Below are 18,651 nucleotides of genomic sequence, written 5' to 3'. Positions count from 1 at the left end.
AACAAATCTTGCCAAGAAAACACCATGATAGGTTTGCCTTAGGGTTGCCAGAGACTGGAAAATGACTTGAAGGCACACAACAACAATCAGAACTGATATAAATCCTTTCACACAAAAATCCACACCAGAACTGGAATCTTGCTGGTGCCATACACCTGTGTAAAATCACTTACATATGTAGTTTCACTTTTGGGGTTATGTGCAACAGATGTATTCACTTCCCAGTTGCACAAACAAATGTAACTATTTACCATGGGTCTAAATCTTATTGTTGGTCCCAACCAGAATAGAGCCACTGTACATTCTTGGATGTTGCATAACTATTCATCAGTGCCCTCAGTGTAACACTTGATTTGTTGGGACTGCAGAAAAATGATGCATTCTTCATTACACAATAAGCAGCCACAATAGCAGATGCATGGTTGGTTGCATGTATTGGTATTCAGCAGAAAGGTGATATAGTACAACCAATATGTAACTTCATGTAGATTTAGACTACACATGCATGATATAGGATCTTGCTCCTGGTTTCTCTCCCAAACATTTTTTCTCAGCAACCTAACTTAGGAGGTAAATGGTTTTCAGACGCTGCTCCTGTTAAAATTTAAGGCCTTGATGATTTCCAACCAATGATCCAGACATTCACCAGCATATCCTAATCTACGTTCTGTCCACCAACCCCCATCTTAAATCATTTAATAGCAACATTTGCAATGGGCAATCATTTTTGTCACTCTAGAAGTCACCAACTCACCAACTGAAACCTGTGCCCGAAGCTCAACCATTCTTTCTCCACTAGCACTTCAAAGCCCCGGATCGTACGGTAGTAGCCATCCAGCATGAGCATGGCAAGGGAAGTGAGCTGGGCGGTTCGATCCCAGCCATCACTGCAATGCACGACCACGGAGGTCTTCCCCGATTCCACCTTGTCCGCTATCCGAAGAGCACCAGCAAGAATCAGCTGGGTTAAAAGGGGTATTCTGTGATTGTGATATTCATTATGAACAGAGAATGACTTCAAGGAAGACAGTGGAATGGGCCCACCTATTTTACAATTACAATTAAGAATGAGAACCAAGCATTGGAAATTTTTGCAAGCATGTTCACTTCATCGGGAAAGGAAGGATGGAGGACAGGAGGAATAACAAGATCACCAAGACAGTGTGTTTAACAGGGAATTATTAAATGTAGTTTTAAAATTTTTGACACTGAGACATTGATACATTCCTTCAATGTTCTCCTGCTCTCCACCAGCCAGTAAATGACTGTGAAGCGGGTAAAAGGTGGCTTTGGGGAGTGAGTTTGGTTATATTGTGAAGTTGGTAGAGCATTCTAACCTCTGCAACAGCTAAAAGAATAACATATGAAGGCGTAAATTGTACTTGCACCTGCATAGGTCAGTAACAGGATGCTAGCCAATGTTTTCAGCTAAGTTCTTACATCAAACACTCAATTAGCCTGAGTAACAATTTAGACAGTAGTGTCCCAGAGAAAGGGTTTCAGCAGCTTCCAAAAATGTGACAGAGCATCTAGATTCCTATCTATTGTAAGCAATCATATTAGTGATGCATTTTCCAGGGACAGATGAAAGTCTTTACCAGAGTGGGATCAAATATTGAAGCTGCTGAAACCATACTGATAAAATCTGTAAAGTCAGATAAAAGCTAATAAAGTCTGGTGAGGACTCAGGAGAGAGTCTTCTTGGTGTCTGCTCCCAGGCTACCACACTCTTTTCGTAAAGAAGCTCCATTTACCCCTCTTCTCTCTTTCTGCTGGCAGGCAAAGACCTTCTTATTTAAAAAAGGCCTTCAGCTTTTAACTGGTTGGGTAGTGCAATTGTTATGCTGATTATCACCCTTCACTCTTAAACCATTGCTATTCCACTTTAACTGCTCTGGCTGTCTCCAATTGCATTCTGGGATTTGCGGTTTAGGAAGGGGCATTTAGAATATTCAGTGAGAGAGCTCTTAGGCCTCACTGAACTACAAACCCCAAAATGCAACAGGAGGCAGTCAGTGCAGTTAAAGTAGAACGGCAACGCTTTAAGAGTGTAATGCAATAATCTACGTGTATAAAAAGTTTTAATGTGTATTCAACTGCTCTAAATTAATTTTTATTTATTTATTTAAAGAATATTTAAGAATAACAAAGCTTCATTACAATTTCAATAATATGGTACAAGAGTCCAGTTAAGTATGCTAACCAACAAAAGTATTTATACCATCAAAAAAAGAGTTACAATCCGATTCAAATTTGACTTCCTGTGTATTCTCTGAGTTATGTGTCTTATATCTTATAATCATGACCTTCTGTAGGTTGAAAGCTATTTTACTGGATTCAGTATTTAATCATGCCATATTTTATGTTTTGAGATGCCTAAACTAAATAAACAAATTTAGCTTTAGTGCAGAGATGCTTTTTTGCAGTAGTTCTTTTGTCTACCTTTTATTGAGTTTTAATAATAATGCTTAATTTTAATTTTTAAAATAATTTAATAATTTAAATAATAATTAAAGTTTTCATTTTAATGCTTAATACTTATATCTGGATTTTAGCCTCTTTGTCTGTTACTATCCAATTGTTTTTTTACAGTATGCTATCAGACAGTTCCAGTCTTTTTCTGTGTTTTCTGTAAGTTTTCTGTTAAGTGTTTGTGTTAATCTGTCCATTTCGATTACTTCTAGCATTTTTGAAAGCCATGTATCTATATCTGGGGCATTCTTTTTTCCCCCATCTCTGTGCGTATATTATTCTTGCCACTGAGGTCATATATAGGAGCTGTCTCCGCTTCTTCTTTAGAATATCATTAGCAGTTTTGTTGACCATGTTTAATAAGTATACTTCTGGTATCAGTTGAAATTTAACTCCTAGAATTATGCTTATTTCTTTGTGACTTCCCTCCCAATAGTTTCTTGCATACAAGCATTCCTACCAGAGATGAAACCATGTTCCTGTGATTTTTTTCACACAACAGTAGTTTTGTTGTCCGGTTTTATATACTGTGTTGATTTTGACAGGCGTTAGATACTAATATAGTGTATTTCCATCTTAATGATTTTTTTATGTGGGTTTTTTTTTGTAAATTTGTGACTCTTCAACTGGGCTTGATGCCAACTATCCAAATCTATTACTCTGTCGATGTCTCTGGCCCATTTTATCATGGTATCGTTAATTGCATTTTGCTCTAGTTTTCTTTCCATTAAAATTTTAGAAAATTTGGATGTTAGTTTTTTCTCCTCTCCTTCAAAGATTTTGTCTAATTCATTTGGGATATTCTCAAAGCCTTTTTGTTGTAAATCTGCTTTAAACCTTTTAGTTAGTTAACTGTTCTAAATTAATGTTTCTATGGCCTGTTACAGACAGGCCAAAATAAAGCTGCTTCGAGTCACTTTGGAGATATGGTATTTCAATGATGCATGCGTCCTAAGAGTCCAAAAGCCGCACCAAAGCTGCACTCCAGTCCTTAGAACTGGCGCATGGCTTTGGTGTGGCTTTTGGCCTCTTAGGATGCATGCATAATTGAAATACCATACCTCCAAAGTGACTCGAAGCAGCTTTATTTTGGCCTGTCTGTAACAGGCCTATGTGAAGTGTTGTCTAAATGCTTTTTAAATGCTTTCTATAATAGATTGTTTTAGCTATACTGTTTGTATTGGGTCTCATATGGGGGAAAAAGGATATAAATTAAATAAATAAATAAAAGAATCCAAAAGGATGGCCATATGCGCACACTCACCAACATACCTTGATATGCTCTAGCCAGTGCGTTGACTCAAGATTAGACAGCCAGTGCGTCTCTTCTATGTTGGGATAAACAATCTCTTTAAGTTTCCTCAATGACTCTCTCATAACATGGATATTATGGATGTCCAGAAAAACCAAGTCTGTATTCTGATAGGCATCCTCACTTTCATAACCTCCTCCTTTAGCCTACAAAAGAAAACACACTTTAGATAGTCTTTTGTCTATGTATTATCCTCCCCCCCCCAAAAAAAAACCCTGGAAGCTGAATTTCATGGAATGCTTTGTCCTATGTTGAGGTGTACAAATTATAGCCTTCTTGATATTGTTGGGCTGCAACCTCCTAGACAGCATAGTCAATGGTGAGAGACTATGGGAGCTGCACTCTAACAACATTTGGGGGGCCAAGGGTTGTCCACCTCTGCCTTACATAATCTCCAGAAATGGCTGTTAGGTTTCATATGGGAAGACCTTTTTTTCTGTAACAGATCGGTTGTAGGAAGGAACATGGCCTTTTTTTTAGCCTCAAACCTATGGAATAAGTTCCCTGAGATTGTGTACGACTGCACTTTTAAAAACAAACCACAAATCTCATGTTTTTAGATATAGATGGGTTTATCACATGGAGGGTGAATTGATAAAATCCCATGCAAAAATGGGATTTTAAAATCTGGGTGCTGTTTGTCAGATGTGTTGATGTGAAAGCGAAATAACGCAAAAATTATCTGAATGGAAAGCTCCTTTGTACTTTTGGAATTTAGCGAAAGTAAAAAGGAGGTGGTTTTGACGATTTTGCGTTTGAGTTATTTTCACATTATTTCTCTTTCACGCAAACGTTGTCTGAAAAACATCCTGCAAATGTGGATTGTTTCCAGTTTAAATTTAGTTTCTGCATGGGATTCATCCCGTGTGATGAACTCCAGTGCTGTTCCTACAACAGGGATGGGAATTATGCATCCTGACCTACTTCACAGAGGATAAAGTTCAGAGGAATAGGAGAACCCTGTATTCTGCCTTGAGTTTCTTGGAGAGAAGTGGAGATATAAATGCAGTGAACAAATAAATAAAATGACAAGCTGCTTCAAATCTTATCACTCCTGCATTCTATTAGGATTTTAAAGCATTACTGACTTTCTAGCACAGGGTTGGGCAACTGTGAGGGGCTAGGGGGCTGGATTAGCCTCCCAGGAGACCTTGGACAGCTGAACCACCAAAAAAACCCTTAAACTTACTGCTCTCTCCCCATGCCCTCCAATGCTTTCTAGGACCAGTGAGCGGCATTATCACCACTTTTAGGCCTCTCTCTGCCATTTAGGGCCAAGGAGAGGGCTTTTTAAAAGCAGGAAGTAACCAGAAGTCACTTCTGTCTTTTTCACAAGGCCTTTCTTGGGCCTACAATAGTGGAGTAGAGCAGGGTACAATATGGCAAAAATACCCCCCACTCCTCCCAAACTGTTTTTAGGTGGCTAAAACAATGTTTTAGAAAAGAAATGCATATATATATATATATATATATATATATATGAATATATATATGGTCCCTGGGAGTCAGGCCAACCTTTGCCCACCTCTGTGCTAGCAGTTGGGAGAGCTGTAATAATCCAACCTTGTTAGCGACTGCATTTACGCTCGGCCTCGCATCAAAGATGAATATTTTATGGGACTGGGCATTGGAGTCCATGACAGACTGCAAATACTTCTCATCTTCTTTGCTCCGTTTGCCACTCACTCCAACCATTGGTTGGCTGCAGCGAGTGATAGTGGCTTGGCTTTCTGGATGAATCCATGACAGAACCTTGAGGAAGAAATCAGAGTTAGAAACCAAACAAAAAAGGAGCACTAGTAAAACAGTCAAGTTATTTTCAATGGCAGCTATTGACTTCCATGTCAGTAAGGTGGTGTGCCTACTCTGGGTTTTAGGTTGAATCCAAGGTGCAGACAATTCTTTTAAAATCTTGAATGGTGCTTACATTAGTAGGGCGTCTATACATTATAACACATTTCCTTAGACTGAATGAGTCAATGGGTCATATAAACTACTATCTTACCAAGTTCTCATAGAGTCAACGATTCAATCTCATAGATTTACTGCTGTTGGGACTAACACTCCTGATTTGGCAGGGACAGTCCGAAGTCACACCCTGTCATTCCACTTTTTCAGCTGCTTTTAAAATGTCCCAGTTTCTCTCAATTCACACTTTGCCATTTCATCCTCAGCTTACACTTAATTAATTCAGCAAGGGAGAAAGGAGATGAGGGACAGTTTGTTGCCCTTCCCAGTAGGTGTAGGCAAATGCAAACTGCTGCAGCTCCTTCTAGTTTATGTGTTCTTTTATCTTTTACCATTTTGATCACACTCTAACGTTGCTTGGCCAAATGTGTCCTGATTTTCACCTGTGAAATGTTGAAGGGTGTAGCAATTTGCACTAATGGCTTCTAGGCTCTTCACTGCTTCTTTGTTTCCCCAAGGTTGAGTGAAGGAGCTCAGTTTTGCAGAAGTCCCTTGCTTCACTCTGTTTCCCTCCTGCCCTGTCTTCCTCTAAAACAGACAGGACCTCTGGGAGATGGAGGGGTGATCACAAAACCTCTGTAGGACATAGAAAAGATCCTGATAAACCAGATTATACCTGCAAGCCAGGGATCCCTCTCCTTTGCTCTAGAGCAGGATTGAGCACAGTGTAGCCCCTGATTCTCATGCAGCCCCAGAAGGCCAGTTTTGTGACTAATCAAGTCCCAGAGGGGTCAACTTTTTAAAACCTTTTCTTCTTTAAATGCTGCCAAATACCATCTGTGCAGGATCTGTGGCATTCTGTCATGTTTTGGGCCTTGCTAGACCATTTTCTGTCTACAGAGGGTCTTTTTTAAAAACAGGAAGTGAATAAAATTCTGTCTTATTGCAATAAAAACAAACCCGACAGGCAAATGGAGAGAAGTGCATTTATATTTCTGTCTCCAGGTGAGGTCGAAGCACTTTTGTTTTCATCCAGTCGTAAAAGTATGGGAGAGGGTCATAAAAGTGTTGTAAAAGCGTCCATTTTGCCAAGCTGGAAAAATCTGTTTGGCAAAAGCCAAGTTTTTACCATGCTTTCCCACTCTTTTATGACTGGAAGAAAATGAAAGTGCTTCGATGTCATGCGGAGACAGAAAAATAAATGTGTTTCTCTCCATTCGTCTGCTGGATTTGTTTATAATACGATAAGGCTCCAAGTAAGTGCCTATTCACTTACTGTTGCTAAAAAATGAAAGAAAAAAAGATATCGCAAAAATGTCTCTGTGCCTCATTGCAATTTTTTGGCTGTCCTTCAAGGTTTCCCTGAAGGCTAATGTGGCCCTAGACTCTGACAATTTGCCACTCTGCTCTAGAACAAGATAATAAGAGAATTCCTACCTTCTCAGAATAAGTTCTGTTTGCAACTTACACGACTTTTCTCCCTTGCTCATATTAAGACACTTAGGCGGGATACAGACCGCCCAAAACGGGCGGTCTCCCGCCGGCCTAGTGCTCTACGGGGAAGCCGCAGCCTCCAGACCGCGGGGCTTCCCCGCGGAGCAAAAAGAACCCTTAAAAATCGGGTTCTTTCTGCGGCACGCTTGTGACGCCGCAATAAGCCAATGGCGCACTTGCAGCATTACAATGGCACCGGGACGTGCGGACGCTAAGCGTCTGCCATGTCAAAATGGCGATGCCCATGTGTACTGGGTGCCGCCATTTTGACGTACAGATTACGTACTAGGGTTGCGGGCCATATATAAGCAGCGCCCTGAGCCAACCCTAGTGTGTATGCAGGCCGGCGCTTTCGCCGGTCTGTGCAGCACCTTTCAGAACCAAGTAAAAGTGACATTGCTGTTCCATACTTACTGGTATGCGCCCTCTAGATCGGAATGCAGCCACTCTCTTCAATTCCTCATCCGGAATATTGGCAGGAACTACAAGAAAGGCAGGGTAAGTATCACAAAGCTCATATTGCTCATTGATCTTGGTCATTCTCCAGCTTTCATTAGGAATCCCCTGCATTGAAAAGTGCAGCTGGTTAGAAAATTGTTTCCACACAGGAGGTTAGGAACAAAAGATACTTTGCTTTTAGTCCTTATCATTTTCAGTGGTAGAACAGATTCATCTGTGTCTGTCTGAAACACAACAGGAACCAAATAAGCAAGGATGCCAGTTGAAGATGTGTTGCAGTAAAACAGCAGTTGGAGAGAGGTATTGATCATGACAGATCAGTGATGGCGGGCTCAGAACTGCTGCGCTGTAGTTATTACAACAGTGCTGAGAAATAATTAACTTTTGGAGAAACAGAATTTCCTGTCAGTGGCCATGTTGGATAAGGATTCTAGGAGTTCCAGTGAAATGAGATAATATTCTCAGATTCTAGAGTAGAATACTGGGTTGGAAGTTTAACTCCTCACTGAGCCATGAAATTCACTGTGTGACTACGGTCACACTCTCTCAGCTCAAAAGGAGGCAAGGACAAACCTTCTCTGAATAAATCCTGTCAAGAAAACCCTGTGATAGATTGGTCTTAGGGTCACTGTAATTCAGAAATGACTTGAAGGCATGAAGCAACAACAACAATGTGTTTGTGAAGTCTAAGGTTTTCATGACTGGCATCCATGGTTTTTTGTGGGTTTTTTGGGCTATAAGGCCATGTTCTAGAAAATTTTCTTCCTGACATTTCGCCAGCATCTGTGTGTAATAAATGTGTTTAATAAAAATATTATATAAAAAAGAAGCTATTCAAAGTCTTGATCCTATTTTGGGGACAGAGTTTAGTCCCTTGCATAACTCCTTTAAAGTTTTAACTAAAACCTCAAATGGATTTAGTGCTCCACTGACACAAAATTGCTACCCATCAGAGCTATAGAGTGTTGGTGCCCAACATTTTTTATGAGGTTGCTACAGGTTATAGTTATAGTTATAACTATATAGTTATAACTTTATCCTTTATTACTCACTACCATTGTTATAGTTTATCTGTCTTTTTAACTTTGTATATCTTTTAAATAATTTTGTACTGTTTTATGATGATTTTAACTGTCTTTTAAAAAATATTGATCTAGTTTTTTAAATTCAAATATATAGCCGTGTTAGTCTGTAGAATCGGGATGTAGAGAAATCTTGTAGCACCTCTGAGACTAACTGAAAGAAAGAAGTTGGCAGCATGAGCTCAGATGTTGTTTTTTTAAGTGACTCTTGGAGCCACCTTAGGTCCACTTTGGGAGAAAGGCAGCATACAAAGGAAATAAATAAATAAATACAAATATTATGCAACCCACTGCAGGCCTGGGGTGCTTTCACTTTTTGTTTTCTGAGCCAGGGTTAGCTGTCTTCCATGGCACAAAAAAATAACAGGCTTGATGCTACAGCTAAGTCAACAGGGTCTCTGACTCTTACTCAAGAGTCCCACTACACATTCCCTAAATTGGCTCCCATTGGCTACCTGTGCTATAGAATATTTAAACTATCATTAAACTGGCTCCAACAAACATACGGAGAAAAGCATGTTCATTTGGGCTGCAGTGGATTTGGATACAGTGATGAGTGCAAGTCTGAAGTGGATAGAACTCTTACCTGCCTTCTGTACTCCAAAACAGGATCATAAATCTTCCAGCCATTTTCTGGGAAAACTTCTTTGTATTCAAATGCAAAAAGAGACTTTAAAACAAAAGAGAAGGATAGACTATTCAGCTCTTTTCAATTTAGTTTCCATTCTATCTGGCATCTCAAATAACAATTTCCATGTAGTCTTTTTGTTTCTATAATACTGGAGCATGAAAGAAAAGCAGAGAAACTTAGCAACTGTCTTTATACATTGTAATTAACACATCAATGCATGTTTCTCTATATTTCTTTGTTCTCTGATCTATTACTACAAGATCCCCAAAGGAAGGGAAAGGGAGCTTAGGGTGCCTGCTAAAGACAAACATATATGGAAAGCTTACACTGTAAGCGCAGAAATTTTCAAGACAAAATTTACACAGACATCACTCTTTTGAGCACAAAGGCTAACACCTATGTAATGAACTGTATCTTTTGTCACTTCAAAATAGCCATGGAATGCTTGGTGTTTGGATTTTGTAAGTTTTTCCGTCTTTGGCTGTGTAGAACTAGCCAGTTAGTTGTACAGCTGATATTTGGGTCCAAGGAGCAGTGGTAGTGTCCAAAACTGAACTCTTTCAGTTTGAATTACAGTGTGCAATTCTGATCCAGATCCAAACATTTCCAAATTTTGGTCACACATAAAGGCAAGGAAGGTTTGTTGCTGATTAGAATGAAAATATTCAAAAGCCCATGTTAGTGTAATAGTTTTGTTAAGGAAATCCAACAGACACAAAAACATGTTCAGGCAAGAGCTTTAAAAAGGGCTGGAGGAATAGAGCAAGAAACCTGACTGGTTCTGGTCAAGATGTCTGTGTGTTGCCTTGGGAAGGTATGAGAGAAAAGAGATTTCTACAAATAGGGGTCTATTACCCTACCCTCCAATTGTGTTGATTAACCCTGTGTTACCCTACTTCTCCATCCGCTTTTAAAGTGCCCAAATTTCTGTGTTCTTCTCCCATTTAAAAAAAAGTTATCTCAGTATTTAAAATTAGTGAGTTAATTTTCTTTAATGGTTCAACATTAATGCATTGTTGGGAACATTAATGTTTCTGAGCTCTGGCTTTGGGCAAAGTATACTCTGTCCTTTCCATTGATGGATGAGCAGAAACTCCAGATGAGTTCTTGGGCTGTTTGCTCCACAGAGATGTTGCTCGTTATCCTTTCAAAAATATGCACTTGTCAGAGAAAAGGCTGGCCTAATATTGATGTGATAAAGCATTCAAATATTCCAACCCTTCTCCATTTGCTTCTTCTAAAGAATGAAATGGGTACCAATGTTTTAACTCCAGAGTATAAATACTACATAGTGCTAGCAGTTTGATAACACTTAAACTGTATGATTTCATCTTATGGAATGCTGGGATGTGTAGTTTGGTGGGTCACTTAGAATCCTCTGCTAGAGAGCTCTAGTTCTCTTCCCTGAACTACAAACCTTGATTTTGCCATCTTACATAAGGGACCCCATTTTACTGTGCCATTGTATATAATGGGACTTGAATATGTACAGATTTTGGTATCCATGGGAGCTCCTGGAACCAAACCCCAATATATACCCAAGACCCACTATATAACTTGCACCATAACACAATGTTAACAGTAGCTGAAAGGACTTACCAAATGGTTTGACACTGGAAATGCATATTTTGTCAAGTTCTCAAATATGGCTCTTCTTGTACGTCCCTCAGGCCTATGTGCAAAACGTAAGTTCCGGACATCCTGCAAAAGATTGGACAAAACTCATGTCTATGTTAAATTCAGCAGAACGTAACACTGATTCATCTGCCAAGGCAGTGTTGTCCATCTTTTCCAATTTCTTCTCTTTTGGATAATAAGCATTGCCCATCTGTCACAAATATAGTAATATTAATATTTGACTATTTCATGCTTGCAAAGTGAAGACAAATGCTATCTTGTTTTCTCCTGACTGCAGAGAAAATACACATTTTTGGTGCAGTTCTCATCTGGTAGTAACACATCCCAAAGTGTTTCAGAAAATGATTCTGTGCAGAAATACATGTGCCTTTTGGCATAAAAATTGTGGGGTTTTATCAAAAAAATACTGCACAACAGTTGAATTTATTGTCCCATCAGCATGGAAGAAACCAGAAATCACTTCTGCTTTCTGAAATTCTGCTATTCTCTCTCTGGCTTGAGTTCTACTGTATAGCCAATGAAGAGGAATGTAAATATCTCACTCCCTATAATTTTAGTAATATAATTTACACCACAACTGCAGATCAAGAATGTAACATCATTTCACCAAGTCTGGAGCAGCTTACCTTGCACACAATCTCTAGGCCATACGAATTTTCACCACGGCTGGATGCTCCTCCAATTTTCTCAACTCTGTTGATCACTCCTAGGGGAGCATCTAGAACAAAAGGAGGGTCCTAGAGAAAACAGTAGAGCATAAATAAAAACTTTGAAAGAGATAACTGCTACTGTACATAGCCTGGCATAGCCAAAAACTCAAACTTCAGATAAGGTTAGCTATGCAATAACTAGTTATGCATGAACATGGGATGTTGCACTATATCAGGTCTGATCACTGCTCCATCTGCACCAGTAGTGTGTACTCTGACAATTCTTCAGGATCTTAGGCACATAATTTGGAAAAGTTACTTTTGGACTACGACTTTCAGAACTCCCCAGCCAGCTGTAGTCACATTGGCTGAGAGATTCTGAGAGCTGTTGTTCAGGAAGTAACTTTTCTAAGCTCTTCTCAGGCATAGGTCTCTCCCCATCATCTGCTCCTGAAAATCTTTTTTCCTGGAAAAGCCAAGACTTGAACCAGAGTACCTCTGCATGAAAAGTCTGAGCTCTGAATTGTGAGTCCCTCCCCAACATGACCCTGAAAAGCAACAATAAAAGAATGGGAGGCAGCATGGTGTAGTAGTTTCAGTGACTGACTCTGGGAGACCAGGATACAAATCCCCACTCTGCCATGGAAGCCTATTGAATGATGTTGGATTAGTCATAATCTCTCAGCTTCAAAGGAAGGCAATGGCAAGCCCTCTCTGAACAAATCGTGTGGCAAAAAAACCTGATAGGTTTGCCTTAAGGTTGCCATAATTCTGAAATGACTTGAAGGCACAAAACAACAACACAGAAGGAAGAGGGTGAATGAATGAATGAATGAATGAATGAATGAATGAATGAATGTCTTACCCTTTCCATGCTTTTAAAATATAGTCTGTAATTTGTAACTGTCAAGGTTCCTCTAATAGCACCAGTGAATGGGCAGATATGAGTAACATCTTTTGCTAGGAAAGAAAATAACACATTATAAATATTTTTAGTGAGAACTACTTGTGTGAGGTTTGAAATCCTTCTGAGGTAAAACAAGTACAATGGTGGACTTTCATTTATGTAAAAGGCACACTTTAACTGGATTTTTTTCTTTTCTTTTTTTGGCCAAGGCAGGGAGCTGGATTAGATGATCCCTGAGACTCCTTCCCACACTACAGTTGATTCTAGGACAATCTTAATTTTCTTCTGTTTCACCAAGAGAAGGAAGCAGTGAGGCAGCGAGCAAAGAAGAATGATGAAGTTTTCCAGGAGTCATGGTGAAAAATATATATGAAGTTTAAAGATCCCATTTTATAGATAGATTTGATGAAGGCTGTGTGTCAATTACTTTGGGATCATTTTTCTTTGACATCACAGCAATTGCAAGGGAGAGGGCTTCTTAAAACATGAAGACCCCCCACTTTAACTAGTTGCATGTGTCGCCATGGGGAAAAGGCTGTTTATTTTCTTAAATCATCCTTCTCCAAGCTGCCACATCTCCCTCCCATATGTGTTGGACTACAAACCACATCTTCCACAGTTTGCAAAAGCACAGCTGGGTTTGACAGGGGCTACAGTACAACACATCTGGAGAGTGATAGGTTGAGGAAGCTTCTTTTATGTATATATATATATATTTGGCAAGTCAAGCAGAATAATTCTTGCCTTGTACACCATTGGTGTGAGGGAGGTAAATCGGATGTGGCCTGGTGACATGCGTCCCAGGGCTTCTCTACACTTGGGGAAAAACTCCAAATGGACTCCCCACCTGCCTCATACCCACTCTGGAGTTATCCCACACCTGGCTGCAGTCGTTGTGGTTTTCCTACACCTGGCAGCAGTTTCCCACACCTGTGGATGTTGCTGTGGTCCACCGCAAGCATCAGCTCCTGCTGCTCCTACCTTGAATCAGGACAGATCGCTGCCTGGTAGGCAACACCATTTACCAATGTCCAGGCCAGTTCCTCACCAGGAACAATAGTTTTAAAGGCTTTCCCCATGTGCGGGTTGCCTGGTGCCTCAGAGCATGAGAAACCTTTGAAAACATTCTGGCCTGGAGTACAGGCAGGCGGTATCTGCCAGGCAGTGATCTGTCCTGGCTCTGGCTGACAAAGGAAAGGTGGCAGGAGCTGATGGAGGAAAATGGTGGCACATTCCAGGCAGCGATCTATCTAGTTTCTGAGAGCTGACAAAGGAAAAGCAGTGTGTTGGGAACTGAGGGAGGAAAATGGTGGTATCTGTCGGGTGGCGATCTCCCCCCCCCCCGCCTGCCCCACCAAATCCAGCACAAATCTATTTTTCAGAATATAGGAGTAAACATTGGAGTTTTCAGCAAACTCCAAAGCAAATTATGATTTTTTCAAATTCAGTTTAAGGTGCTATACTCCAATGTGAAGTCGAAGGCTTTCATGGCCAGCATACATAGTTTTTTGTGGGTTTTTCGGGCTATGTGGCCATGTTCTAGAAGAGTTTCTTCCTGACGTTTCACCTGCATCTGTGGCTGGCATCTTCAGAGAATGCTTGCCTGGAAAGGAGTTAGGTATATATATTGTGTGACCTGGAAAGGCAGGAGTGATTTGCATGTGTATTGTTCTGTTGCTAATGGCAGGCCTCAGGGTGGGAGGTTCTGCAAAAGAGGATTAGTGTCCTGTTGTAGATGTGGTTGGCCTGGGGTGATTTGAAGGTCCTTTTTGCTGTGAGAAATTGTGGTATGGTATCTGTGTCTCTGCAGCATAGCAGGAAAGTCAGTGAGCAGAGTAGATGTAGATGTTATACTCCAAGTTTGCTGCTGATAGGGCCATGCTTTGTGTGTCCTGACTGCACCAAATTCAGAGGGCGCTGGTTCCCCCCCCCCACATGTAGACACCCCCCCCCCATTTTCATCTTGGGGGGTATGAGATGCTGAAACCCATTACCCAAATTAAAAAAAAGGATAGTTCCTTGAAACCTCAGACTACAATCCAGAGAAGATTCACCACTCTGCTGTGATGTGAACCATCAACCACCACCACAATCCAAAATGACCTAATCTGGTAAGAGAAATCTCGCTGCACCTACCCATGTCTTTAATAGTTTCTCCCGGTAGCAAAGGGGGTTCCTCCATTTCAGCCAGTTTATTAGATTCCCTGAGGACCTGAAACAGAAATCAGATACATACCACAAGCTACACTGATGTTTTATTTTATTTATTCTCCACCTTTCTCCTGGCATAAGATCCAAAATGGCTTGCAATAATTTAAAACAAGAAAAATTTAGCTAAAACCATATTTTATAGTAGTTAAAATTAAACAACAATTCTCACAGTTAAAAACATACAGACTTAAAATATAATTGATAAATAAAAGCAAAGCATACCAGTTTCAAATGGCCTTCAGCCACATGATTTAAGAATTAAAGGCCTGCCTAAACAAAAAGGTATTTGCCTTTGCCTAATGGCACAGGGCATAGGAGGGACCAATCAGACTTCCAGTGGAAAGGAGTTCCACAGCCTGGGAACAGCCACTGGGAAGATTTTTTCCAATGTTCTCACCAAACAATGTTAAATATTCACAAGTCAAACAGCTGATGCGTATTCTTTTTACAGAACATGCACACATATAAGAGCAAGCATGGAGCCTTATTACATGAGAAATGGAGTGGGAGAGTAGTGGTTTTCTCCATGCCTCTCCACGTGACATCGTAGCACTTCTTTTCTTGTAAAAGCATGTCTTTTGTTGCACTGGAAAAATCAGTTTCACAAAAGGCACACTTTTATGACTGTCTCCCTTGGGAAGAGAATGGAAGTGCTACAACATGTGGAGAAGCAAGGAGAAAGCCAGTACTCTCACAGTCCATTTCTGGTTTCTTTTCTCATGAGGTAAAGCGTTGAACAACACATTAAAACACGTATACCTCCTTTTGGCTTACAAAACAAAAGCCCAAACCAAGACTGGAAATGAAATAGGGATCATGCACCACTCCTGAATGCAATATGCTAGTTTAGAGGCTGAAGGGCAGGCAGCTTAACTCACATTGCTCACTTTCAATATACTGCTGCCTCCTCCTAGCTTTTGCCATCTGATACAACTGCTTCACTCTGACAGATAGTAAAGATGGCAATGGATCTTACTCCCAGGCAGATGTACTTAGGATTGCAATGCCTAAGGTGTGGGTTTGCTTTTTCACAGGACCATGGGAACATGTCCAATCTGCAACGAGCATCAGAACCCTTTCTTTGCCATCATTCTAAGACTGCGGTCTGATTTTTGTTGTTGTGTGCCTTCAAGTCATTTTGGACTTATGGCGACCCTAAGGTGACCCTATCACAGGGTTTTCTGGGGCTGAGCATATGTGACGTGCCCAAGCTCACTCAATGGGTCTCCATACCTGAGCAGAGAATCGAACCCTGATTTTCAGAGTTGTAGTCCAATGTTCAAACCACTACACCATGAAGGCTCTGATTGTAAAAACTGAAGTGTATTTGCATTAGCATTGGACCATCACATTTCATGATTCACATGAAGGATTTACCCAAGTTTCCTAAATGAATTTCTCAGCAAGATAGCAATGAAAAACCCCCAAACCATTGAACTAACAAAAACCTTGCTGCATGACAGTGAAGGGAGTTTTAGTTTTCCTGGAGATTAAATAAACAGATGTGGTGAATAACTCAAGTTAGAACGATTGAAGACAGGATAAAAAAACAAAAAACCTCTAATCCTGCAGAAAAGCCATGCATCTTAATCTTTTGGCTTTTACAAGTGGAAAAAGATAGGAACAAAACAAAGCAGAAACACCGTAAGCAGATGGGGTTGTTTTACAGTGGTGCCTATGATAAACTCCAGAGGAGTGATACATGGCAACCTAGCCAGCCAATCAGATTGTGCGGATTATGCTCGCAACATCCCAATCGCCTTAAAAAAGAAAAGTGGACACAAAGGACAATCTCACACCATCCCATTAGATAACAGAAGCATATAAAATATTGAACTCTTATGGAGTTCAGCTATTTGTACCAGGTTTTGGGCTCTGGATTATGAACAAACAAGGCAAGATCCTTCTAGGGGAGTCACATTATTTCTTCTCCGTTTTTAAAAAAAATAATAACTATTATAATTTATACATATCTGAGTGGGTATATAGACAGCTAGAATTAGTCAGCACACTACCAATTGCTGCTCCCTTTAATTATACAACTGGAAAGATTCCATTTGGCAAATGGCATCATTTTCCCAAAGTGGATAATGGGTGCAGCTCATGTCACTAAAAAAAATAAGATAGACATTGGTTCTACAGATTTCACAGATTGAAGAATTAGTGTTGCGTTTTTAATCTGCTTTGGCACATTTGTCACACTGAACCTCTTTCCTACTATCTTCAATGTGGCTGATATGTGCAAGCAGCCACTACTTGATTTCCGTAGATCTCTCTCCTCTCCTTCAGCCCATGCACAAAACCTGTTTCTTGAGATCACACCCCTTTGAAAGGCTTTTCTGGGTCAAGGGTTGCTGCAGTGTGGAGAAGGGGCTTTAAAAAGTACCATGCACCATTGGTCTTCTTGAAGAACTGTTGTATAAACACTCATAATGAATGGATATGTGGGCTGCATTCACCCGTCAGGTGTCTAGTCCTGGGGCCACATGCAGCCCCTAAAGCTATTTTTGCAGCCCTCTGCTTATGCACACCACCCTGGACTAACCTCCCCTGTCTCCACCTGCCAATTAAAAGGGTGGAATGCCTTTCTTGAAAATCTCCAGGAGTAGAAATTCACCTTTTCAATGGACTCTGGGAGCCTCTTGCACTATTTAATACCAAAATCTATCCTCAAAACCAAAAGTGGACTTCTGACAAGGTCTGGTTTTGTTTGCTTGCCCGCTTGTTTCCTTCCTTCCTTCCTTCCTTCCTTCCTTCCTTCCTTCCTTCAGCATTTTTGGCACCTCAAGCAGCCCAGGGCAGAAAATTGGCTGTCAGACCTGACAGGATCACCTAAACCTGCATTAAACCATGGGGTCCAGTGTGAGATCCATGAGAAGGAATTAACTGACACAGTTCCTAGCTCTATGGGGAGGGGGACACATTAGGGGAATGTGGAGGCTTAATCAGATTTTCTGCAGGAACAAGGATGCTGATGGGTATTTCTGCAGGCATACTAGGAGACCACCAGCAGTGTTCACATCATTCCACTTGTGGACCCCGCTTTTTTACTGGTGGACCATTACATCCATTATTTTCAAGGGCTATCGGTCATTCTCCTGACAATTTTGGATGGTTCCCTAAACCTACTGTTATTTTAAAAAGTGTGAATGCAGGAAGTACAGGGCAGGAGCAGCTGGCAATTTCCTTATTGGTGGGACAATGGATCCACTTTGGTTTCAGTGGAAAACTGAACTATCCAAGCTACTGAACACATCACTTCCTATTGCCCTGGTTTGGCAGGGACAGCCCCAGTTAATTCTCTGCTGTCTCACTGCTGCCCTTAAAATGTTGTGGTTTCTCTCTCTTCCTCCCACTTTCCTGCTTCATCCTCAGCTTACTTCAGTTGCTGCAAACTGATTTCAAAGTGCAAAAGTAGTCTGCATTCGATTAACTGCATCTGCACTGCAGAAATAATCCAGTTAGACACCACTTTAACAGCCATGGTTCAATGCTATGGAATTCTGGGAATTGTAGTTTGTTGTGAAACTAGAGCTCTCCAACAAAGGCTAAATATCACACAAATCTACCTTTCCCAGAATTCCATAGCACTGAACCATAGCAGTTAATGTCAGGGTCAGAGGAAAAACAAACAAAACAGCTTCATTTATATACCGCTTCATACTGAACTAACAGTGTCTAAGCAGTTTACAACTGTAAGCCAATTGCCCCCAACAATCTGGGTACTCATTTTAGTGATCTTGGAAGGATGCAAGCCTGAGTCAAGCTTGAGCCCTTTTGCTGGTATTGAACTCACAACCTTATGGTTTTGAGTGAGTGGCTGCAGTATAGGCATTTAACCACTGCGTCACCAGAGCTCCCAGTTCCCAATAACCAAGACAGCATTG

At 40.6% G+C, this 18,651-nt stretch overlaps 1 protein-coding gene across 4 annotated transcripts in view; it reads right to left on the bottom strand.

Annotated features, from left to right (window-relative positions):
* MTMR2 (myotubularin related protein 2) overlaps positions 1-18,651 on the bottom strand; it is a 57,777-nt gene that overhangs the window by 13,492 nt on the left and 25,634 nt on the right. For 3 of the 4 annotated variants that reach the window (XM_089512791.1, XM_089512792.1, XM_089512793.1), the window contains exons 3-11: positions 14,690-14,765; positions 12,512-12,606; positions 11,623-11,733; positions 10,958-11,059; positions 9,314-9,397; positions 7,601-7,750; positions 5,348-5,536; positions 3,745-3,930; positions 755-961 (exon numbers count right to left, since the gene is read on the bottom strand). In XM_089512791.1, the coding sequence (XP_089368917.1) occupies positions 755-961; positions 3,745-3,930; positions 5,348-5,536; positions 7,601-7,750; positions 9,314-9,397; positions 10,958-11,059; positions 11,623-11,733; positions 12,512-12,606; positions 14,690-14,765 (1,200 nt within the window). The remainder of the gene's footprint in view (positions 1-754; positions 962-3,744; positions 3,931-5,347; positions 5,537-7,600; positions 7,751-9,313; positions 9,398-10,957; positions 11,060-11,622; positions 11,734-12,511; positions 12,607-14,689; positions 14,766-18,651) is intronic. The other variant, XM_089512795.1, reaches the window with a different exon arrangement.

Source organism: Sceloporus occidentalis, unplaced genomic scaffold (assembly GCF_023333645.1).
Source record: "Sceloporus occidentalis isolate IW3139 unplaced genomic scaffold, rSceOcc1.0.p SCAF_2, whole genome shotgun sequence".
Taxonomy (NCBI): domain Eukaryota; kingdom Metazoa; phylum Chordata; class Lepidosauria; order Squamata; family Phrynosomatidae; genus Sceloporus; species Sceloporus occidentalis.
This window is presented reverse-complemented; position numbering and strand designations above follow the sequence as displayed.